Here is a 26,520-nt window from a genome sequence, read left to right as displayed (position 1 = left end):
TAATGTCGATTATTTAATGACAAGACATTTATTAATGTAACTTGACAATTTTAATTACTAATTTTATCTCGCTGTTCGAAGGAATTGATTTTAATTTTGATTGGAAATTTGATAACTTGGTGAACTGACAATACTGAAATTTATTTTTAAATGTATAAATTTCGATTTTAGAGTAAGTAAGTTAAGCTCTCAAAAATTACATGAAATAACAGAAATTTTCGTCTATTGTGGATTAGTAGTTAATTTATCTAAATTTAAATAAAATCAGCGAACAAAATATAAGAGTGACATAATTTTCTACCAGACTAAGAGTGAAATTAAGATAACTAAATTATTAATCGAACACGGATTTTCTCCAGCATTACATCAGCTAATTTTATAATTGATCTCATAAATAATTCTCAAGTGACCCAGTGACCGAAACTCCAGAAATGAGTAATCAAACTTGTCCTATAAATAATTAAAGCCAGCATCAAGAATTGAGACAAGAAGTGTTTTTAAATATTAAATTCATTTATTATTTAATTGAGTGACGGAATTAATTAAAATGAGCGATTAAAATAAATTTAAATTATCAATTATTGACAGCAATTGAAGGAGCAAGGAAAACTTTTTGATAACCCCGATTAAAAGAGCATTTATTTAAATCCGGAGGAAATTACACCCGGTGATAATTTAAATAATTCAGCTATTTGTTGACTCAAAATAAGTATTCAAAGCCAGGTGGATAATCCATTGTGGTGTGTACGCGTACAGCACCGAAATTTGCTTGTCCAAGTATTTCATTCAGCCCTCGACTACCCGATTCCTCGGGAGCAATTAACGTTAATTCTCATTAATCTGCATCCTTCCTTCCTTCCGTGCTGGCTTTTGTTCAGGAATCTTCATTCCACTCCTTTGACCTTTAGTAATGTCTTAATTCATCGCCCCTCAGCCGTATTGTCATTTAGCTTGGAATAAGATTGTGTACCGTCTTGTTTTAATCAGCTTCTGTCTTATCTTTATCCGGGGATAATTTATTTTATTTCAGTAGTCAGAGTCTGTCTTTGATCAGACGCCGCTCCTGTTACTTTTCTATTATTAATAAACAATAATAATTATTATTAATATTATTCTAACAATTATTAATTATAATAATAAAAGATGGATTGTCCATAAAAATTACCGATTAGCTAAATTAAAATTTTTGAAGTTATTTAGCTGTTTTGAATCTTTTGTTCACTTAATTAACTGCACAGTGTCAATTTAATTAGCACGGAAATCTTTATTACTTTAATAATATAAATCTTAATAAACTCAGCAGCTTAATAATATCTTATTATTTTATTAAACTTTGCTGCAGTTAATTAAAATTATCAATTAAAGCGTTGTAAGAAAACTTTGACTTGTGTTCAAGAAAAGTGGATTTAAATTTTTTTTTTAAATATTTCGCTTGATATAATGAGATTTGCTCGGATTTTATTCATAACATTTAAATAACTTGTAACTGTATAAAATAAATAATCGGATGGAAAATAGAGCAGACGTTGGCACCTTGGACTATCGAATTTGATAAATAATTTATCCCGAATCAATACCGGGTAGTTTATTTAGTATGTTAATTGTAGGTGTCGAGACAATTGACCGATTAACCGGTAATTTGTAAAACATTTTTGTATAATTGAACGACAAAACGTCAATTATGAATTATTGATAAAAAAATCAGGAGGTTTTTGAGCCCAGCTCTTAGTCTCTTCGATCGGTCTATTGATTATTCCGAAGGAGTAACGCGTGGAAAAATAAATACGAGGGATTTAAGTAAATTATTGCGGATGATTTAAAATTTATTAAAGAAAATGAATAAAAGTTGGTAAGCTAAAACCTTATTAGCCGTTAGAACTTTGGTTCTGTAAGCGACGAGCTTTGAAAGTGTGTGATAGATTATTTATAGTATCAGTTATGAACTATTAAAGTACCAGAACAAACGTCTAGTTACTTCTTATAATTATTTATTAAAATTAACACTCTTGAGGTTTTTTGGCTGTCAATAAATAATTATCAATTGAGTCTTTTGGTGTATTGCTATAATAACTAACCGAAAATATTTATTCAAAAAAACGGCTTCTTTAGAAAAATATTATCGCCGCGATGGACAGCCCGTCTGGCAGCCTATTGAGTCCCTGCCACAGATAAAAAGTGAATAAACCCGAGTAGAGTAAACGAAGAATAAACAAAACAACCCTTCGCCCCTCCTCTCGCTCAACGGCGACGTTTCATTCTTATTGTCGCGCAATCGGACTATCCTGCCCACCCCCGTCCCATTGTTTGTCATTCACCTTCTTCATAAGCTCCATTTTTATCATCCCCTTTCCCGCATCCACACTCATTTTCACGTCCTTCTCATCCTCATCCACCCCACCCCTCCCGCTTAATTCTCCCTCTTCCTTCCGATCTCCCCTTCGCGAGCTATTTACTTTTTTTCTCCTTTTATTACCCATCAAGTCTGCAATCACGCAGCAACCCTCTGTCTGACAACCGCAATATCACGTCACAGATAGTGACAGTACGCACGAACCTCGTAAATATAATTGCTCTTAAAATGTATAGTGTTAAAAAAAAGTTTAAACTTTTAAATAAAAAGCAACATCGCATACACAGTGATATGTGTACTGAAAAAGCCAAGGGACGAGGGACAACTAAAGCTGTGGGAGAAAATAAATAAAACAAAAATGAATTTCAGTAATACACCCCAACGACTTTTCTACGAGCTCATGAAAAAATTATCTACACTTTTCTTGGTACTCCATTCTATCGGTTGCATCTCACTCAAAATAATAATAATGATAATGATAGTATTTATTTATTTATTATTTTTATAATATACACCAGGGCAAAAATGTATGGCTCTGAGGTTGTAAGTAACTTGCCAGGTAACGCCTTTCTGGCAAACTATTCCCTTGCGGGCTTGACCGGTTAACGACGGCTGTCCTACCTCGTAAATCAGCTGAAATTCGCAGTTGTCCCTCTACTATTTTATGGTTTAATCCACCAGACACCAGACGCCAGACACATACTGAGGGACACTTTCGCCTTTATGCTCCGTTAATTTTTTTTACTGCACTGTGATACAAATTCCTTCTTTTTGCATAAATATCAAGGACGATATTGATATTATTAATTACTATAATGGTCAATAAAATTTTATTTGACCCTTGAATCAAAAGTTATCGTCAACATTGTATTTAAAAAATTTTTTTTAAACCTACAGCTTGATTTTTGTAAATAAAATAAATTAATTTTGAAAAAAAGAATTAATCAATTTAAATATTTAATAATCCACCAGACTTTTTGTAACAATCTCAGTGCTTACACAAATTACCTCTCAGCAGCTGAAAATATATCAAAATCCTAAAGTTTCGCAACTATAAGTACCGATTTCCAATTTAATATTGATACACCCCTATTTAAAACTCCGTTTTTTAGCGAACTTTCCAACTAATTATTTATAATGAATATTTGAAATGTCCGAGGAAACTTTTCCTTCGGCTATTTATGCTCCCGTATCAAAAGTTTGCTTATTAACGATTTTCCATATTAAATTACCGCCATTATTATTTATATATTCGAAATTTCGTCTATTTTCAAACTTCGCGGTTTTTTCGCCGGCAATTAAATGTTAAATAAAATAAACAATGAATGTTTGATCGGTGGAATGAAAGTTTGGCAATTATGGTGGTTGATAGCCACGGTTATTGCCCAACATCAATTAATATAGTTCGGCGAAAATAGAAACAACAATTTCGGGCATGTTAAATTATTTCACGCGAAATATTTTATATCAGCAGTTATTATTTATTCAATTAAGTAATTTTATTGATAGTAACAAATTAATTATTCCATTATAATAATTTTAGATTAATTATTAATTACTTAAATTTTTGATTTCATTTTTAATTGTCAAGAATTTGGAAAAATAAAATGAATTTTAATAAAATTTTTTTTTCCAAGAATTTTTTTTAATTCAAATTAATTAATAAATTATTTAAAATAAAAAATTCCAGAACTTTTAACCTCCCCGACGTCACAATTCCTGACGTAACAAAAAAAAAATGCAATTAAGCACATTCCGACATTGAAACTGCTTAATACCGGCACAATAGTGATTGTCCCGAAGGGGGTTTGATATAAAAAAAATAGCGTGACAACTCGGATCTGAATCTCGCGGGGTTTCTTAATCAAAACCTTCAAATCTGATTAAACTCTCAGCAATCACGCTATCTCTAGTATAAAAAGGAAGAGTTTTGCTCCGTGGACAAGTGAGTTGCAGAAAAGTCACCGCGTCTCACTTCAGTAAGAGTTCGATTGTCCCTCCCTCAGAAGTCTCTATAAAAAATTCTAAATTAATCTATTACCGAGGGATAGCGACCATTTCACGCAGCATTAGAGAGTGTCAATTTTTAATAGTAAAAAAAATAATTATCAACAGAACAAGATGTACTTGAACGATAGCAGCGTAATCAGTCCGATGCAAGCCTTTGTCGGGGGAGTGCCTGGGATCGGAGTCGGGTGAGTTGAGTCCAGCAGATGATTTTCTTTTATAATCACCCGTATTGTGTCCGCTGAATGAACCGACGGACGAACGGATGGACCGAAGAATGGGTCAACTCTAAATACCGGCTGGAGGGACGGACAAATTGCCGCTATACTCCCTCGCGTTCCAGGGAGATCAAGGGAAAATACAAGTACCAGATCAGAAATAAAAGACTGAACGACCTTCAAGTATTGCAAGACAAATAATTAATTAAATGAATATTATGGAGGTTAAATAACCACCGACAAAGGATGCGGACCGATAATTTAGCCCATCACTTTTGCATGTTCTAATTGGAGCATTGTCTGTTTAATTTATTTCAAAAGTGATCTTGCTTTAATTTGTGTTTCCGACGTGGAGAGTCGTTTATCACGGTGCTCGCTTTTATTTAAACTTTTTTATCCAGAATTTATATTGTTTTCCTCTGGTTCTGGTTTTTAGTTAATTATTTACATTAAGAGATGACGTCGAGTGGTTTACACCGAGCCAGAATCAGAATCGAGGGCTCAATGCTCGGTGACTTTGATGTCCGTCACGGAGATTTATATTATTATTAAATGTACCGGGAACTATTATTTGGTTTTATTTTTTTATTATTTTTTGTGGATGTTTTTATATTTATGTAATGTTCGCGCTTTCAACGATCTATGATTTCGGTTTGTTTTATTGTTTTATTCTTGGTACTGCTATCCTGTGAAATACAATATATTTACGAGGCGTTCGTTGGTTTCGCAGTGGCATTCGTGATAGCGCGGTTTCATCATTTAACAGCCATTATATCAGATGTTATTTCTGTCGTAAAATATTACGGCCTTTACCTGTTTAGTTGCATTGATTCATCACCTGTAATTTACGTATTGATTGTTTTTATTTTTATTTTGTTTTAGTATCAATGTTTATTTATTTATTTTTTTTTTTAAATAAAAGTAGAACATGTGTGATAAAATATTAATAAATTAAAATTAAATTCCTTTTTAAAAATAACAATAAAAATAAATTTAAAAAAATTTTTAACTGAATAAATTATAAAATAATTTGTAATTTTAATTTTAAGTTTGAAAAAAAAAAATTGACAATTTAATTTAATTTATAACAGAAATGTACAACAGATGCAAGAAAGATTGCTGGGGTGGAACATCCCGCCAGAATATTCAGATCTGGTCCATCCTTATTGGCGAGGATTTTTAGCACCCGGGCGGTATTGGCACATCGGCTTTGCCCTGATTTATTTTATGTTAATGGTCATGTCATTTGTTGGTAATGGCTGCGTTGTTTGGATTTTTACCACGTAAGTTTGTTTATTTAATTAGCGAATTAAAATTTTATTGTTATTAGCTCAATTTATTTCAATAATCGCTAATTCTCGCTAAAATAACATTATGGATTATTCTTCAATATCAATTCTATAGATTTTACGGCCATTTAAATTGGGCAATAATTTATGATACAGTACAATAAAATACATTTATAATTACTGTAATAATAATAATAATAATAATAATAATAATAATAATAATAATAATAATAATAATAATAATAATAATAATAATAATAATATGAGGACCATTCATCAGGTGGGAGGAGCACGCCGGACCCGATGAATGATGACGACCCTGGCGCCTTAAGGACTTACTTTAAGTGGACGGAGGAACTGAGAGTCGATCTCTTGGTGTGCTACCAACGTAGCGAGCCGGGGGTGAGCGGCTATATGGCCCGGATGCACACTCTTTGGAGTGATATGCATCCGGAGCTAGCGCATTTTACGCCCAAACACCTGCGTAATTATGCCGCTCATCTTCGGCGAAATAGAAGATCGCTTGTGCCGGACAGAAGGCAGTCTAATAGACTTTCCTTTCCGGCGCAACTACACCAAGAGCGACGCCGTTCCTCCTTGGACAACAACAATCCCTTTGTAGGACGGCAAGTAAGTATATCTAAAAAGATAACTTACTCCCAACAACAGCTTGACGCGGTAAACGAAGATCTCCGTGCAAACATCCTGGAGGATTCCACCCTGCTCACTGTGAGCCAGGTTGTGTATGGTGCAGCAGTTTCGGCTTTTCCGAGAGAGAGACAATGTCTCTCGATCGAGGCAAGGTTGAAACAGCGCATCTCACAACTTGGCTTGAAAATTGACATGTCCCGGAAACAGGTCTCCCGCATTCAGTGTGTGATTGAGTACGACACAACTCAAACACCATACACGCCCCGAATTCGGCGCATTGCTGCTGAACTTCGGTGGCGTCATCACACACTGAACAAGAGTACTCTTCATGTCATCAAGGAAGAGTGTCTTAATAAATTGCGGGCTCTAGTGGCTGCTAAAAAGTCATTAGAGAAAAGGCTGAAGCGGTTGGTCGACAACTCGTTGTTTCGATCCAGCCCTTCACGGTTTCTGACACCAAAGACCGATGTTACCGGGAATTATCCAACACCTGAGCGGGTGGAAGCTTTTTGGACTGAGTTGTATGGAGATCAACCAAACGTGAACGCCAACACTCCAGCTCTGCACGACTTCAAAGTATTCTGTCGGGAACACCGTCGACAGAATGCTGATGAAGAGAGCCCTGCAGTCAGTGTGGATGAAGTTCGTTCAGCTCTAAATGGCAGCAAAAATTGGGCTGCCCCGGGACCAGACGGCATTAATGTCTTTTGGTGGAAGAAGTTTACTTCTACCCACCTCCATCTGGCCCGCATATTTACATCATACATTAGAGCTGACGATCCGATTCCGGACTGGCTTGTAGAAGGGCGAACCGTACTGATACCTAAAAAAGGTGACTTGTCTGACCCTAAGAATTTCAGGCCTATCACCTGCTTGAATGCGGTTTATAAAATTTTTACAAAAATTTTAAATAACCGTATCTTGCAGCAGATAGAGCCTGTATGGCAACAGATATATGAACAACGTGGCAGTAAAGAGGCCTGTCAGGTTGCAAGGAGAACCTGATAGTGGATCGATGCGTCTTACAAGATGCGATCTACTATCAACGCAACCTGTCAATGGCTTGGATTGACTATCGCAAGGCATTTGACTCAACTCCACATGAGTTGATTTTATATCTACTCAAATGCCTGGGAGTCAATCCCGAAATAGTGGAATGTATTCGGCGTACAATGCAGCTCTGGCGAACGCGATTTCACATTGGAAGTGGAAACGCATTGCACGTAACCGGAGTTGTAGAGTACAAACGAGGGGTCTTCCAAGGCGATTCCTTGAGCCCTCTGCTGTTTTGCATTTCACTGCTGCCTATATCTGTTGTTCTCCGTAAAACTCATGGGTACTCTGTGGGGCCTCCGGGTGATCGAAACTATTCGATTACCCATCTGCTTTACATGGATGATCTGAAGTTGTATAGCGCTGATAAAGATCATCTACAAGCGGCCCTCAACATCGTAGCAGAGTACACACGAGATGTCGGAATGTCTTTTGGGTTGGACAAGTGTGCGGTCGTACATCTGGCGAGGGGTAAGTGCTCTGATACTGGTGATGATGTCGAATTAGTGGATGGGAGCGTCTTAAGCCAATTAGACGCCGGGGAGTTGTATAGATATCTAGGAATGGAAGAGCACCGCATGCATGCGGTCTCTGAAGTCCGAACAACTCTCCAGAGCGAGTATGTTAGGAGACTCCGGAAAATTTGGTCCTCCGAACTTTCCGGCAAAAACAAAGTCTCAGCTACTAACATGCTCGCTGTCCCAGTCTTACTATACTCTTTCGGTGTCCTGAAATGGACCCGAAAGGATTTACGAGATCTCGACATCAAAACCCGTAAGATCATTAATATGAATCGGAGCATGCACCCCAATTCATCAGTCGCCAGATTATACCTCTCCCGGTCCATCGGTGGGAGAGGTTTGCAGAGTTTGGAGCGGCTTCACGACCGTTTGGTCCTGGGTTTAACTCACGAAGTTGTCAATTTCACTGCAGACGAGGATGACTTTCTTATGCAAATTGTACATAAACATGAAAATGCGCATAAGGGGTCATTCTTGTATAAGGCAGCAATATATGCGGCAAGAACCCTTGGTCTTGGAGAAATAAACGCTCTTATGGAACTCCGAAAGGAGGAATTTAAGAGCGTCATCAGGAACGCCGAGGAAAAACTACTCCTTGGCGAACTGATGGACAAGTCCATGCACAGCGTGTTCTTTAAACACGTGCGTGATCATGGCTTGTCCATCCAGCTGACGTTTTCCTTCTTAAAGTCAGCGGGCCTGATGTCCGAGACTGAAGGGTTCATATTTGCCTGCCAAGATGGTGTCATTAACACTCTTGAGTACCGTAGCAAGGTGCTCCAGGTGCAGCTTCCGGACACGTCCTGTAGGAGGTGTAGACAACATCCGGAGACGCTTATGCACCTTTTGTCGGCATGTCCAGTGCTGGCGAGAGGTGCATATATCCAGCGTCACAATGCTGCCCTCAGAGTACTGTACTACTATCTTCGTCATTGCTACGGTATTGACGTGACACCAGTGCTGCCTTATTTGCCAGGAGATATTCCCCAGGTTGTTGAGAATGACAGTTGCAAAATTTATTGGAACATGCCATTTGCAACAACCCGGCGGATAGATCACAACAAACCTGATATTGTGCTCTTCGACAAGGCCACTCGTGACATTTATGTCATTGAGTTCTCGGCCCCGGCTGAATACAACATCTCAGCCAAAGAAGAGCACAAAAGACAAATATATCAGGATCTCCTGTTTGAAATTGGCAAACTTTACCCAGGTTACCGTGTCAAGCTTGTCGTCCTGATTGTTGGCGTCCTAGGAGGGATGAAACAGTCTTTTGTATCCTCACTTGCCAAAGTTCCAGCTTGCTCATCAAAAGCTGAGTTCTTGGCAGTTAGGATGCAGAAGGCTGTTTTACTTGGTTCTCTCCGTCTCTTAAGGGAAATGACTTTGGCCTGCTGTGATCACTAACCGCCTTGTTGTGCGGAGTGGTCCAGCAGTAACGGATGGAGCTCAGGCTGGGCCCTCGGAGAATCGGACTCCGGGGATAACCCCCCTGAGCATTTAATAACAAAATAATAATAATAATAATAATAATAATAATAATAATAATAATAATAATAATAATAATAATAATCATAATAATAGCAACCGGATGGATGTATTTAATTACAGTTAATTCAAATGCTGGTTTATAAATATTTAAATTCTCGACCTACTTCGAATAATAATATTAACACCAATAATTTAAAAATAATAATAATAAAAAAATTTGACGAGTAATTTTCATCCGAAATTTAATTTAAAATAATTTTCTTCATATTTATTTCACCAATAATTTCTCGAGCTTAAAACTGCTGTCTTATCGAACAAGTAACACCTAAAATATTTATTTATGTCTTGATAAAAAATGAATAACATCCTGTGATTAAAATTCCAACGTTTCCGCCCATCACCAATTTATTATTTAATTATTAAAATTTATGAACCTTAATGACAAAATAATTTGCCGATATAAAAAAAAAAAAAAAAAAAAACAACAGAATAAAAAATTTTGTTTCAGATCAAAATCATTGCGAACTCCGTCAAATATGTTTGTTGTAAATCTCGCGCTATTTGATATCCTAATGGCAGTCGAGATGCCATTATTGATAGTAAATAGTTTTCTAGAGCGTCCCGTTGGCTGGCAGCTAGGTTGTGACATTTATTCAGCCCTCGGCAGTGTTTCTGGGATCGGTTCGGCCATAAACAACGCAGCTATTGCATTCGATCGATATAAGTACGTACAATCATAATAACAATAATAATTATCACGGTCATTCATAATTCAAATCCTTGGCGATAATGATAATGACAATGCTAACCGACGATGATAATCTGAGATTTAAATTAATAATAGTTAATAAAAACCTTTCAGAACAATTTCCTGTCCAATCGATGGACGGCTGAACAGCAAGCAGGCGGGAGTTATCATCGCCCTGACGTGGTTCTGGACTATGCCGTTCACCATTTTGCCGTGGATGCGTGTCTGGGGACGATACGTGCCGGGTATCAAAAATAATGTCAATTTTTAGATTTATTTTTACATTATATTCCACTTACGCAATCGATAATTCAATTTAAATTTATCGTCCCGCTCGCTTCACGGCAGCACATAAATTAACATTTTTATTTTTTCAACAAATCAGAGGGCTTTCTCACAACTTGCACGTTCGATTACTTGTCGGAGGATCAAGACACCAAAGTATTTGTCGGGTGCATATTTATTTGGTCTTACTGTATTCCAATGACTCTTATTATTACTTTTTACTCCCATCTCATTAAGTCTGTTCGTAAACACGAGAAAATGTTGCGCGAACAAGTGAGTATATTTTAATTTATTATTATGGAATTTTTTTTAGACAATTTTTTATTCATTAAGAGAAAAGATTTTTTAAAAATAATTTTTCCATCTAATAAGTAAAAAAAAATTATTCAAAAATAAAAATATTGTGAAAAAATATTGAAAAAAAAAAAAAAAAAGATTTATAATGAATTTTTGATCAATCATAAAATATATGAATTATTGCTTATCAAAATTTTTTAAATTTTTACAGGCCAAAAAAATGAACGTAAAATCTCTGCAAACAAATTCCGGAGACAAAGAAAGAAGCGTTGAGATGAGAATAGCGAAAGTAGCATTCACTATTTTCTTTTTATTCGTTTGCTCTTGGACTCCTTACGCGGTTGTAACAATGACTGTTGCCTTTGGAAACCGGTTCGTAAACACTTTTTATACTTATCAATTCAAAATTTTTTTATAAAATTAAATATCTACTTTTATTACATTTAATACGTCCTAAATAATAAATTTTTTGCATGTTTGTAATTAATCAATAATTATAAATAATGAAACACTAGAATTACTAGAAGCTTAGTAATATTTGACCATAATTATAATAAATGATAGTTATTAACCCCTAAATATAATTATAATTAAAACAGGGATGCATTAACACCTTTCTCAACAATGCTTCCGGCTCTGTTCGCCAAAACAGTATCCTGTATCGATCCCTGGGTCTACGCGATCAATCACCCGAGGTAATTAATATTTCAGCTGAATTCTCTGCTGCTAAATACCGTAAATGTATTAATATCCTTGTATGGAATTCACGCGTTACATCTGCTGTCTAAATTATTGCACCGTTTCCTGTAAATTGGCTTTCTATTTTTAAACCACTCATGCATTCTATTTAATTTTTAAAATATTTAGCTTCATCAAATAACTCCAGTTTTTAAATAACTTTTTTTTTTTTATTTATAAACTGATGGACGGTAAAAACTTTTAATATTTTATTTTTGCTAATCGAATGTTTCCGTAAACGTTTTAAATTTGTCCAAGGACTAGAGCTTTAATGTCAAATAAATTAATTTAGTTTAACTTTTGACCTTATTTTATCATTTTTAACATTAAAAAACCTTAATTAAATTTTGAATTTTAACAATTGATATTTTTTAATGATTATTTAACAGACATGTACCAATTTTCGTGATAAAATAATTAAATAATTTAATTTATAAATCAGAAAAAAATTTACATTAATTTATTGATTTTTATTTTATATTTAAAGACTAATTAATTAAAAATAAATTTTTTATAAAGAATAGCAATAATTATAAAATTATTGATAAAAGGTACCGACTGGAGCTGCAAAAACGGTGCAAATGGATGGGAATCCACGAACCGATGCCGCAGTCGGACAGCGTGTCAGCAACAACAGAGAGGGTGAGCGACGAGTCATAATTTACCGACAAAAGCTCAAGTAGACGAAGTACCGGGGGGTGCTCGAGTTATCTACCGAGGGCTGGTTTGAGTTACTTGGGGATGAGATCGACGGGTGGACGACGGCTCTGCATTGCCAACCACCACTCTTGCAGACCGCCGGCCAACCATTGATCTTCACTACTTACTATCATTTACTCACTACTTACTACTTAATCGAGCGATAATACTGTATAAATTGTACATTGCATTCGACAGACGTTTAATGAAGCGCCTAATTGTTTTACTTTAATTATAAACTCATTTGTTTTTGATTCTGTGAGTCTACTCGCTGGATATGAGACATTGTATACAAGTTTAATCATAAAATAAATATTTCAAAGCAATTTGTAATGGCTTTTATTATTATTTTACCATTAACTATGCACATTTTTAAAGATAAAAGCTCACCCTGACGTTACACTCATCAAGACCTTTCATTTGAGTACCCACATTAATTTTTCATATATTTATATATATTATATATATGTATATATGAAAAATATATCCAAAATGCATGTGGGTACTCAAATGAAAGCTCTTGATGAGAGTAACATCGGAATGAGCTTATATTTTTATAAATATTAATAGTTAAGAAAGTACAATACACTTAAACAAAAGTCATTATATAATTAATTAAAATTTTATTTATTATAGTGATAAAAATAAAGTTATTTTTATTTTAAATGTTAATATAGATAAAAATTAAATTCTAAAAAAAAATCACAATATTTTTTTTTTTATTCATAGAATTTTTTACGAGAGTAGCAATAACGTTATTGATACAAAAAAAGTTTGGTATGATTGAAGAGGTAAAAAAAAGGTCAAGCTTGCAGTGGAGCCGGTGCAATTCATATTGTAAAATATCTGTTTAGTATAAAATAAATATCGAAAAAGATATTACAAATTTTTATTTATTACATTTATTGTTTCGATCAATTTTATTAGAGTGACTTTTTTACTCTTAAAGCAGCAGGGTCGCACCGTCTATTTCAGAATAGTTAAATCAATTCTTGTAGACTCTACTTGGTATTTTAGAGTTATTGCTCATGAGTAGCTCGTAAACCCGGGAGCGAATGGTCTCGACTCACGCGGATGGGATACGCTACGACCTTTCTGCAGTTTTCGACTCCACTGCTTACTCCTTTCCGTTGTCAGGTTATTTATGCAGGACATGAGTTATTCACAGTAAACAGGATTGAGGACTAATTCTGATACCAATGAACCTTCGGCATTTTTTATTCTATTCCATTTCGGACTATCAGCTGTTGTTTCAATATTTTAGCCTTCTAACAGTGACTAATACTAGAATTGATCCTAATACTTATAATGGAGCTTTATTAAGTCTAAGTAACAAAATAAGATAAACTATCTCGTATGTCAGTAACTGGCTTACTTTAAAAGCTTTTGTAGTGTGTGCTTACTCGACAAAAGATGCTATCCACAAGCACGTAACATTGATCGACTATCGGCAAACCCGTTAAATAAAAACATCCTTGGTGAGATGAATTCAGTGATTTTTAAGCTAAATCGAAGCTCTAGTGAGTAAATATTGAATTTTATTATCCTTAAAAATATTATCCAGTCTAAAAAAATTTTTAACAGCAATAATAAATTTATTAAATAACTTCCGTAATATATAAATAAGTAATTCAGGTCACAAAAGTTATTTTAACAATATACAAATAATAAAATATTGAAATCCTTTACTGATTCATGATTTAAAATTAATTAATTAATTAAAGTAATTTTAAACTGGTTAAAGTATCGAATTACCAATTACATAAATAGTTAACAAAGCTACCACCTAAAATTTTGTTACGAACTATTAATAGCAATAATAATAAATCCGATCTAAAACTTCTAGGATATTAAATAAATAAATGAAGTAATAAAGTAACAACTATAACTTACAGCTTACTAAATATAAAATCGATAGTTCGATGGTTCGAGTAATTAACTTTTAAAAGGTAAAAAAAAAAAAATTATTAACAAGAGTCTTATAACAATGGATGTAACTTGAATAAAGAAACAAAAAGATTCTTAATTCACAATAGACTGGATAGAAGAAAGACTCGGGAGCTCTTCAGCTATAAATCTCCACAAGGATCAAAAATAAAAGTCTATTAAAAATTACTCGGGAGTAAATAAAGTAAATTCAGTGAGTAGAAGCTTTAACGATTTTTCCATCCACTACTCAATAACATTTTTTTTATTTATTTTTTTTTTTTTTTTCAGAATAGTGTGTTAAAATAAAATAAAAATGTTTCCTGGTACACTAAATTCGATTCTATTTTACGTTTAAATTTAAAGCTCGCAACTGTTACACTGACCCTTTTACACTCACCGTTTACCGTTCACCCTTTGTGCTAGGGAAAAAAATAGTAAAAATAAGTTACAAGAAATACATTATCGCACTTATATGTATATAGATATATACAGTCAAGTTCAAGATAAGTAGCGGCTTAAGGATAAAGGGTTGAGCTTTTTTATTTTTAATTTTATGGCAGATTAATCTGCGTGTTTTTTCTATTTTCTGTTCCGTGTGTTTCGAATAATTGATCGATCGATTTTTCAAAGTTTTTTTCTAAATTATTGATAAGGCTCTGAGTTATTTTTAATTACATTGATGGAAGGATATTTTAATATTAATAAGCTATTTTTAATTTTCAAGATGATTTAACAAATATTTATTAAGGTTAAAAAAATAATTTATTAAATTTTAATCAATATTAATTTATTATTAATAAATTTTTGTTAATACACTGAAAAAAAAAAAAACAAAAAAATTAATTAATAAATAAAATTTTTTTTTAACTAAAATTTATCAAAAAAATCACCAGATTGGAAAGATAACTCAAAAACTTTGGAAATAAAAAACCGGTAATTACTTTTACAACTTGGCATAATATGAGACGATGATATTATAAAGAAAAAAATGAAGTTCAATTCTTACGACGTAAAGACTCATCCCAGACTATCAAAGTTGGTCTATATGTCCAGGACATTTTTAATTTGTCGGAAGTTGAGTTGAGATTGGAAGTTTCTTTGACAGGAACACCTAATCAAGATTCCCCCTCAGCCCTCTCGGTTCTTTTCTTAACTTTCCCCATCCTCGCCTCAACCGGTCCCTATTTTATGCCGGAGCCGGGATTTCCTTTACTTTCGCAGCTCTGTTCTCGGTGCAGCACTTTACTTTCCGGAAAACTTAGATTGTATGTAAGTCGCGGACGCCCAGAATTAGTTTGAAGCCGCTGCCAATGACAAACACCCAGAAAAAATAATTTAGTTTTCTCAAGACTCAAGTTGGATCCTGTTTTTCTTTCTCCTCATTCTTCTTTCCTCAAGTTAAGTGGGTCAGACTGGACCAAATTATGCATGCAAAATTATTATAGTAATTACAAATGCCCGGGGAGGATTTTTGCCGCAATTATCTCGAGCTTAAGTTAAGCAAACAATGACGTCATAAATTTTATTGCGATAAGATCGGCGATATGTTCAAAATATATATTAATGTAGATCCACGTGTTATGTGTGTTGTGTGTGTGTTTGAGTGCATGTATATAAATACATAGGTAGAGCCAAGTCGATTTGCCATCACTGACTGTCCGAGTTTATCCAACCGAGTTTAACCGAGCTCAAAGACAATAATTTATCCGCGCTCCCCGAGGTACTGTAATCGTTCTGTCTGCTCTGATGGATTAGGATACTTGCTTGTTGGAAACGATTGCGTTTTAGTGTGTCTATTTGAAAATCACGTTGACCCGATTTAATGCGTTTTCATGTTTAACATCCTCTTTTTTTATTTTCTCACTATCTGATTTTTTTTTTTTTTAATTTTTTATTTAGAAAGATAGAAGATAATGGTTTGCAGTTGTGGAAATTTGAATTTTATGCCTTCGTAAAAATAATTTAGATTAAAAAATAAACTAATGGACTGTTGCCGATTAAATATCACTTATCAATTTAGAGCAGTAAAAATTGATTTTAATAAATATTTTTATCAGGGAAAAAAATTTTTTAATTTTCAATTATCGATGGTCTGTAAAATTTGTTATAAAGACGGATTTGCAGATAAATATTTTCAAAATAAACACTCCAAAAAAAAAAATTTTTTTTTCTCAAAAAGAAATGAAGAAATGAATATTTTGAAAAAAATTTGGACTATTATTCAAAAAATAATATTTTTTCTGGACACTATTGCTAAAAAATTTTGAAATGACTTTTTACTTTGACAATAACTTTCATTGAAAAATAAATTTATATTTATATATTTTATATTGAATATTAACTTTCAATAAATATGAAGGGAAATGGATTTCTAGATGCGAAATTTAACATAATTTCCTGTAAGAACCCATTGAAAGTAGTTATTTGTTGGGCTAGGGTTCAGGGCGCAGTAACGGCTGCTAAGAAATATTTAAAGAGCGGTGATTTATTTGGAAGGGAATTCCTGGAAACAATGTGAACGCGGACGTACTACCGGTAAAAACAAATATAGCTTGGCAACCGCGTGCATATGTCAGTGCGGTTGGATTTAATTCAACTTTTAGTTGGTACAAAAGTGTAATCACGGAGGTAACCGCCAGAACAATAATAATCTACGGTGGTAACAGGAACAACAAGAACAACAACTACAACAACAACCTGCTATCTCGCGGATGAATTTCTGGGAAGTGGAACATGATCCATGGCGTGGTCATATAATACGTACGATAAATATGCCAGTGTGTGAGCTATAAATCCTAGGTAATTGAATTTTCAACATTCGTGGGGATTCGAAGGTGTGACCATGAAGGAAATAGGGTGCGGATCTGTTTCCTGAATAGAGTCCCGTCTTTTGGCTCTTGTTACTCTGTTTCCAAATTGATGGGGCCTGGCAAGGGAAATATGGCCACTTAGCTCAGTCGTTATTATATTTAATGCCTTTTGCTGCTATTACATTTTTTATTACACCCGTTAACATGCAGTTTGATTACAAACTCACACTGAAAAATAAATTTACTTGATTTGAGAGGAAAAATTCTTGGTCCCAGAAATTTTTGTTTGATATCAAAACAAAAAATTAGTTAAAAATTTTTTTAAATAATTTTTTCGGTTCAAAAATTTTTCTTTTGAATTTAAATAATTTTTTTTAGTAATTAATTATGCTAAAAGGGTGTAGAAAAAATTTTTTTTTCCTTTAATTTGCTTTAAGAATGTTAAAATCATCTGAAACAATTAAAAATAAAATTCTATTTTTGATCTCTGGCCTTGTGACTGTAAAAAAAAATTTTTTTTAAATCAATACAAAATAAATTTACTAAAAAAGTTTATTTAAGTAAGAAAATCGATATCAAATAAAATTCCTCGGCAATTTGCAAAGATTTCAAATTGATTGCGATTGGAGTAAAATTTCAAAATAAATGAGCAGAGGATTTGGACTAAATATCTGAGATTTATTTTACTTTCACTCTCATACTCGATCCAAACAAATAGAAGTATCTCTGAGTATAAGCAGCTTATCGTCTCCGTTCTTGGTAATTTTTGCTAAAATCCAGTGACGGTTCACTAGCCGATCCATTCGCCTTTGGCCATTCCAATTCAATTCATCCATCCGTTAATTACTTTATTTATTATTTAATTCACTTTTTCTTTTATCCGATCCTATTTGTTGCTATTTCAAAGCTAAAATAAAAACAATTTCATTTTAAATTGGAGCATTATCTCGATCCGCTTGCACCCCGACATCAGTCGCCGAGCGAAAACTTTTTAAACACTCTGCCGCTCTGCTCATTCCAACTTATCCGTCTCGTCGTATCTTTTTATCTTTTTCCTCGGCTGCTCATTTTATTTACCCAATATATTCTTTTTGTTTATTCATTTCCAGCCCTCGACAAAGTAAACGCCGCGATAAATTCACAGCATAAAGATGAGGAGTCTCCCACTGAGACGCAAGCTTCTCTTTCTATTTAATTCACTATTTTATTCTTTACTTATTCTTATTCTTATTTTATAGAAAAGAAAAAAGGAAAAGGGACGGAGTTTTTTTGCCGGCTGATTTGAATCGATGCACAAGGAGAAGAATTTAATTGACCCATTTAAAATATAAAATTTTTTGTGATAATTATTCAATATTCGTTTTAATATAATAAAATTTGTATTTAAAAATTTTGAAAATTAAAATTATTTTTTTTTTAATTTTTATCAAAATTAAAAATTAGTTTTTAGTTTTAATTTTTTTTTATGCTTAAAAAAATTTTTTTTTCTTTCTAAAAATTTATCTATAAATAAAATTAACTTATTAACATCTCGATTTAAAAAAAAAAAAAAAAAAAAAAGGTCCATAAAAGTGTGATAAAAAAAAAACGACAGACAATAAACGTATCTTAGTATTCACTAAAAATTCCAAAGCTTTTTCGAGTTGAATATTTTTGACAAGCTCCAAAAAATAAACTCGAATAGATACATCGCGAACAAGCCCGTCGACGAGGGCGGCCATAAATCTCTCACGAGGATGATTGATCGATTGTCAAATAAATATTCACAGTAATACAATGCCCAAGATTTAAGAATGATGATAGTGTAGCCATCAGCACACATCTACATTTATGTCTCTATCTACATGGAGTACAGTACAGCTACATAGATAGTGATAAAAATAGAGATAGAGATATATCTCTTGTGATGATACTGTTGCGCGCGGTCCTCGATATCCATTCCGGTGTAGGAGTATCGACGCCGGCATGACAACACAAAAAATACCAATGGAATTATTCCGTCAGCATATTGACAACGAGGCAGCCGAGCATCGTCAACTACGACAAACGACTCTAGTGGCATCATCCGCAAACCCCTCAATCTATCCTGTTCAATTTTTACGCTTCATTTTTTTATATTCTTCTATTCCCATTATTTTTATTTTCACTCCCTATGTTTCCTTGTCCTACTCCCTCCCCTATACGCCCGATTCGATTTTATTTTTCACCTCATCACAACAATGGCACGTACCTAAAAAAGCCAATTTATCAAAAACAACGAGTGATCCTTAACCAAGTTACTCAACGAGAGACGCGAGTTGTTACGGGCTGGGCTGAACAGGGGCGCGACGTAACATGAAAAATCGATATGCTTGCGTTTTAACAAGGTGGCGAAACGCCAGTGATAAGAATTATATTTATTGTTACAGTTAATTTACAATTCGTCTGGAATTACTCTCTGGGCTAATAAATATATCCAAAAACTATTTTATGTATGCAATACACATATATTTATATTTAAATATGTGTATTCTTCTTTAGCTCGAGAGTGCAGTTGAATTTAGATGGCTGATAGTAAAACTTTCATTATTTATGTTACTTACTTTTAAATCAATTTTGCTTTTTTATTTTAGGAGTAAAATACAAATATTTCCGTGACAAAAATGCTTTGTATGACTTAATATCACTCTACATACCCAAACCAAGCCTCATATATTCATATATGCCCAAACATAATATTTTATCAAATTTAGTTTTGAAAATCTCCGATAGGTGGCGCATGGTCGCTAAATTTTCTCGCTAAAAGAGAGTTAGTTTTTAAAATATATATAATTTTTTACGACCAATAAAAAGTCAAATCTTATCAGGTTATATCAGAAAATTTTTTCCTGAATTTATAAAATTTAATTAAAATTCTAAAAATAAAAATAAAAACCATGACTCTGAGACAAAGAAAAATCTAATTAAAAGTAAATCGAGAGGTGAGCTTTTAACAGGAGTAATTGTGAGTAGTTCGATTGGTGTAACCTTGGGGAAACGCGATAACACGGGGGTTGAAACTGGCATACCCGAAAGCCAGAGTGCGTTGCCATAGAGACGGCGTGTCGTTTTTGTCGACGAGAGGCAAGAGGACAAGCTACCGAGGGCGTCAAGCGAATAAACTTAAATATTATACTAGCCTTTATTTTATCTTTCATATTTTACACTTTACTACTTATAATTTATCATTTAAAATTTATAACAAATCGAAGTTCAAATGAACTTCTTCAGAGTAATTTTTTCTGAGTTGAAGAATTTTCCTCCAAATCAAGTTAATTTTTTTATCAGTGTTGGCTGTGTGCCTCTTTGGCATGAGAACCGCGAGATCCGCAAAAAGTGACGTCCAAAAAACATAAAATAAAAGTAAAAGCCATACCAGCCGAAGAACCGTACAAGGTATTCCCTCTTATCCTTCATCCCTCCTCCATCGGTTTCCTCCGGGAAAATTATTGTCTTCGCCCGGGGCGTTGGGAATTCTCGCGTTTTCCATTCTCTCTAGCCCGGCCTCGAACATAATTTATTTGAAAACACACCAACAGCAAACAAGGGCTTTTGAATTGAGAGCGTTATCTTGTCTATTTTTACGGACAACACGTTCTGTGCTGCCTCCAGTAGCTCTAGGTGGTTCCACCGCGGGTTAGCTAGAGAAGAAGTTTCTTAATCTTCTCTCCAGCATCAACTGCACCGCCGCAGAGTATCCCGAGAGACTCGCGGGATTTTTTTATCACGAGCCATCAGTTTTCATGAAAAATAGCCGTGTCTGCATCCATGTTTCGTCCCTTGTATCTTGTCGTCCCTCTATGTTTGCTCCCCTAGCTACTACTCCCTTCTCCTTCCTTATATTAGTGCCTCCTTCTCATATATTTCCCCTTCAACACATCTGATCTCTTTGAGCAGCTTAACTCGAGCATTTAATTATTAAACGGACGGTATCACTCAATAGTGTCCCGAGGAAATGAATTCAGAGCAAGCTTTCATTTATAAATACTTGAGCTTCAGTCCGTGATAACCCGTGTCAATTTTGAGATCTATGTGCGGACGTGCTCGTAATTCGGCAGATAGCTCAAGTGCGGTAATATAATCGTAATGGCAATGCTACTGATAGAAGGATTTATTGGGGAGTTACAAACCAGATTTGTTCCAGTTTATCTGTCTTTGCTTTTCGATTAAAAATTTTTTTTTACTAAAAATTAATATTTAACATTTAAAAAAATTTTTAAAAGCAATAAAATTAAAAAATTTGGTGAATATTTAAAATGGCAGATTTTAAATTGAAAGTAGTATTAAAACTCTCCGACAGAGGGCACATGATCCTTAAATTCTTTCACTAGAAAAGAGTTAATTTATTCAATAAAAAAATTGTTTTGTCAATTGATTAAAATATTTTTGAAAAATTGTACGTCCTTTTTAATCTCAAATAAAATATAATATTTTTGCTTTTTAATGAATTTTTTATGTTCTAGTAACATCACAGCTTTCGCATGCATGCAATCGATCGAAAGGTCGAGGGATGAAAGCACGTGGATGGCTCCCGAGCTCGTTACAAAATAATGGGTTCGGTTTAACGGTTTTACCGTTATTAGTAAAAAGAGCTTTCAGTGATTTTAAAATCCGCGAACGAGATACTGGATACAAGTGAGTAACCTTTTAGGAAGACACATCTCCCAGATAATTAAGAGGATAAAGATATTTGGAATTTTTTAACCGTTTATGTAAAATTGGTATTTATGTTTATGGAGAGGGAGAGAATTTCAACCATTACTTCTTCTTTTTCATCCCGGTATTTTTATGCCTTTTTATTGTTTGAATAAATTTACGACCGCCGGGAAAATAAATCGTGATGTGGGTTTTTGAGAAAATAAATAAAAAAAGCTCAGAAAGTTTAATCGTTTTTCATTATCATTTTAACGTGAGAACCTTGTGGGGTAAATGTGTGTATGTGTGTGTGTATCTTCGAGGTGCTTTTCCCAATTTATGAGTATCATGTAGTACTTTGAATAACACAGACAGTTTTAATACACTTCTGTTTAATTAATTAACTGAGAAACTCACAATTAGGTTGCCTACACACGAGGTTCAACATGATAACAGTTCGTTATTTTTAATTATTGTTGTTTAATTTTATTTTTTTAAATTATTAATTAACTCGCTAACTTGCTTAAGTTAATTATTTGGATATTATTTTTACAGTTCAATAATTAGTACGAATAATTAATACATCATTATTAAACCAAGATAAAAGAATTCCTTTGAAAGATCAAAACGTGTGAAAAGTGTCGTTGTAGTGGAGTATAATTAGTAATTGGCTGTAATTAAAATTATTATGATAATTAAAATGAAAATAAAAAATTTTTAACTTATTAAAATAAATTATTATTATTTTTTTTTCTTATTTATTATTATTGTTATTATTGTTGATGTTCTTAATGGATTGTTAAGTTTTGATAATCTATGAGAAGTATAATTTAAACCGAGTACATATATTCATATAATACATAAATATAACAACGCATATGTATTGTGGAAAGTATAAGTATAACTATATATCCATTTATGGGAGAGAGTCGCCTTAGAATTCTAAAGCTCGCAAAAGTTAGCTCGGAGTTTCACAGGAAAATAAGTTTGCGTATCGCAGAATTGCAGCTGCTCACAACCGCTCGCTTTATCTTGGAGCAGCATCACGCGGAAACGACTCGAGGGATGTGCTTTCACGCGAAATTCGATGTCATTCGAGTACATCCAATTGAAGAAATAAAACGCAGAGGTTCATTCTTGCCTACTAAGTAGATTCAATCATTTTGTTCTAAAACGAACAAACTTCCTTCTCCCTAACATTCACATTCACATTTACAGCGATACAGCGAAACTTTTTTTTTTCTTTTTTATTTTGTATTTTTATTTTAATGCTATGCTCCTAACTACTGACTACTTCCATGCGACTTCTTTCTCAACTTTGGCAGTTAACGGAACTAAACAACTTGCTCATGTTTCATTAAGAGTGAAGGCCAAATTATGGAACATTACAGAGACTTTATTAGAAAAAAAAGTACTTAGGCTATTTTTAGATTCTAAACTAAGTTACTTTAGAAGAATATTGAGGCTTTGGAGTCAATAATAAATTGATGAAAAACCGGGAGATTTTTAATTTGAGGTTTTTTCAGATTCAAAATTTAAAAAGTTCTAATTATTTTAAATTATTTAGAATTTTAAATTATTTATAAAGTATTTATGTGTAATTATTGTATTAATTGATTGTAAAATTTTTGGCTCTAAATTTATTCATCCCTGACAAATCACCGAATCTTATTAAATAAATCGGAGTATCAGAGCAGCAGAATACTATTAGCAGTGAGTAGTCACCAGCAGAGAGTAAATTTGAAAGCAAATAGGTAGTACATGTCGAGGCGAAGCTATCTTTTTAATAGTCCCTCGTTGGTTGTTTCCGATCCTATCCGGCAAAGCGGCAATCGAATCCCTCGGATCGATTACGCTCATTCTGTGGAAACTGTATGCGATACTGAGCGCGATATAGTATGTTATAAGTTATAGTGATACTACTGCACCGCGAGCACGCATATTTGTCGACGGCCGAACAGAAAGAGAAATAGAAGTAGAAAGAGATCGAGCCAGAACAAGAGAAAAAGAGCGGGAGTGGGTGGGTGGGTGGCGGTACGCGATTCGGGTTTGAATGCTGCTTGTGTGGACGCGATTGCCGGGCGGATGAATTTAAAGAGAATAAAGCCTAGTGCCTAGTCGGGCTTAATGCGTCCGTGGATGCGAGCTGAAGAACCCTCGGGCTGTTAATTTATCGCCGGTTGTCGGTTGTCGAGTGCCTTTTTACATGCTGTCGAGTAATCGACCAGTAATTGTTCGGTTTTTAATATTATAATTGCAATCCGATGAATTCCTAGGGGGCGCTTTATTTCTCCCTAGGACCTGCAGTGGTTTGTAGTTAGTTTTATTATTCTTTTCATTCATTAGTTTTTTAATTTTTGTAAACATCCAGGCAATTATGCTTGTTCTAATTGTAAATTAGATTTTTATCTCAGAAAACTCCTGTCCAGATTTACTTGAGATCACTTGATTGCCGACGAGCTCTTTAAAGCAATTTTTAATTGATACTGCACCGGCAGCTGCGCTCATTTTAGTGCTCAAGCACTTTACGATCTCAGTTTTTAAAAATCTAATTAAACTATAAAAGCACTCTGTTGACTGAAATTTAAGACTACAAGTATCGTAGGTCACGTACTAACTGATTTCCAAGATTTTAATATTATCTTTTTTTTTTTTTAATTTTATTTAAATTCTTACAAAAAATTTTTAATTTCTCGGTCATTAATTTTTTCCAATGATAATTTAGAGAATTAACATTTTTTATATAAATTGCAAGATTAAAAATAAATAATTTAGAAAAAAAATTCTAAAAGGTCGATTTTTTATTTCTTAATGATTTTTTCTATCAAAAATTTGGATTTCTAACTATTTTTTTATTAATTTTTCAACAAAAAAAATTTTTTACATATTTATTTATTTTTGTTAAAAAGATCTTTTCAAAAATACAATTTTAAAACTTGTCCCCTTCAATTTTTCTCAACTCTAAATTTTCATAACTAAACTATCAAAAATTTCTCATTTAAATTCAAAACTTCCACCTTCAGGGCCCCCACCCCCCCAAAAAAAATTCAAACGACTTCCCCAATTTAAAAGATCAAAAAGAACCAAAATAAAATTCTGAACTTTCATTTGAACATCTCAAGTACTTGGAAACCCTTTTGTTAACTTGATCGATACCCGTTTCATCTTTCCCTTCACGTATTCAATCACCGGATCCCCGGAAATTCTTATGCCAAAAAAATAACACCCGAAACACTCGAAAAGGCAACAGCGCCGACTCTTACATACAAATTCATCCACACTTACGCTCAGTACTCTACCCTGATTCCCGATTTAAACATTATTATATTATATATATATATATATATATATATTATGTAACAACCTTTTTTATCGATCACTTTTGCTCGACCGGCGGCAAGCCGAACATAATTTCACGCATGACCTCCCAAAATCAAACCAGTTATGCCCCGCACTCCCACACTCAGACCGCCGATATTTTGTTCTTGTTTTTTTATTGTTTCAGCTCACTTTTGTTTCAGTTTAGTTACTAAACATTTATTATTTAGAGCCGAGTATTTATTTTTGTCAGAATTGCGCATGCGCCACACCACCAGCGATGTCGTACAGGCAACCACTCAGTTAAACCCCAAGCTCTGCGAGGGTGAGTCGCGCTTCTACCCTTACTGGCGACGCCGCGTTTTGACTCGTGCTAACGTTTATCGCACGTTTTATTTATTGTGAAAATTTTAAATTAAAAATATAATAAAATTATCCACTACAATAACAATAATAATAATTATTAATAATCATAATAAAACTAGTAATAAAAAATAATTATTAAGATTTAATAAAATTAATCTCGTGAGTAATAAATCGTGGTGATTGTAACAGTGACTTGGATCCTGTGGTGTTAAATGTTTGCTGAGAGTCTTGCAACTGCTGCTACTTGGCTTGATATTTAAATATTTAGCCACGTGTCTTATTAATTAGTGTCTCTTTATTATTAATTTTTAATCACGATTAATATTTCTACTACAAGTACTAATATTATTAATACAGCTTTTATTGCTGCTGCTGTTACTGGTTGTAAGATAAATAAATAAATAAATAAATAAATAAATAAATAAATAATAATAATGATAAATGAGTGACAGATGTAGTGGAAAAAAGTTCTAGTGATTGTAACAGAAAGAGAGAGTGTTTAATTACCGGCGAAGATAAATATCAATGATGATAATCTAGTATACCAAGGATTCTATTTTAAATAATTCCGAATAGAGGTGAGTAGAATAATTGATTCGATTTGCTTCATTTTATTCCATCGGTTATTATTATTACAGTCGGGGTAAATATAATCAGAGTAGGAATTTTTATCAGTGGTGCAATGACCCGCGATCGATGTACCGATTCTTGTGTTTTTCTTCGCTGTTATTCTCGGTTTGCTTTATTGGACAGGATGGCTGTCTGCGGGTTTGTGTGTTTTTATAATTGTGGGCTGGAAAAATTGTTTTGGAGGAGGGGTGGATTTTTTTTTTTTAAAGAAAATTCGGAGAGTTTTTGAGATGGAAAAAAATAACTGGAAGTTGAAAATAAGTTAATTAAGTTTGACATGAAATGTCTTTTTAGGAAAGGTATTTTTAATGTTAAAACAAACTTACAGCAGTTAATTTAATTATTAATACGTTTCCTTTTTTGTATATGAATGATTGAAAATATTTCAGAATTTATAGATTGTAATTTTACATTATTAATGCAAGCACATTTAATTTAAAGTTCATTCTTTTTTGTTGGATTTTAAT

At 33.5% G+C, this 26,520-nt stretch overlaps 2 protein-coding genes across 3 annotated transcripts in view; one reads left to right on the top strand and one right to left on the bottom strand.

The window, feature by feature from the left end:
- LOC141527037 (uncharacterized) overlaps positions 1-26,520 on the bottom strand; it is a 155,303-nt gene that overhangs the window by 49,465 nt on the left and 79,318 nt on the right. The gene's annotated exons all lie outside the window — the stretch shown is intronic.
- Positions 4,472-12,642, top strand: Rh5 (Rhodopsin 5). The gene is made up of 8 exons (XM_074242393.1): positions 4,472-4,545; positions 5,667-5,858; positions 10,089-10,304; positions 10,443-10,573; positions 10,714-10,886; positions 11,122-11,282; positions 11,510-11,605; positions 12,200-12,642. The coding sequence occupies exons 1-8, from the start codon at positions 4,472-4,474 to the stop codon at positions 12,306-12,308; spliced, it is 1,152 nt and encodes a 383-aa protein (XP_074098494.1). The 3' UTR covers positions 12,309-12,642.

The sequence above is a fragment of the Cotesia typhae genome, unplaced genomic scaffold (genome assembly GCF_013202065.1).
Source record: "Cotesia typhae breed Kobodo isofemale line unplaced genomic scaffold, CoteBio_Ctyphae contig_4, whole genome shotgun sequence".
Lineage (NCBI taxonomy): Eukaryota > Metazoa > Arthropoda > Insecta > Hymenoptera > Braconidae > Cotesia > Cotesia typhae.
The sequence above is the reverse complement of the archived record's forward strand: the minus strand, read 5'-3'. Positions and strand labels throughout refer to the sequence as shown.

Bases quoted from the DNA above. Each gene is read 5' to 3' on its own strand.
- Rh5 (XM_074242393.1), top strand. From the start codon at position 4,472: ATGTACTTGAACGATAGCAGCGTAATCAGTCCGATGCAAGCCTTTGTC. The intron at 10,574-10,713 runs GTATCAAAAATA...TCAACAAATCAG, and splicing joins CTGGGGACGATACGTGCCGG to AGGGCTTTCTCACAACTTGC. The intron at 11,606-12,199 runs GTAATTAATATT...TATTGATAAAAG, and splicing joins TACGCGATCAATCACCCGAG to GTACCGACTGGAGCTGCAAA.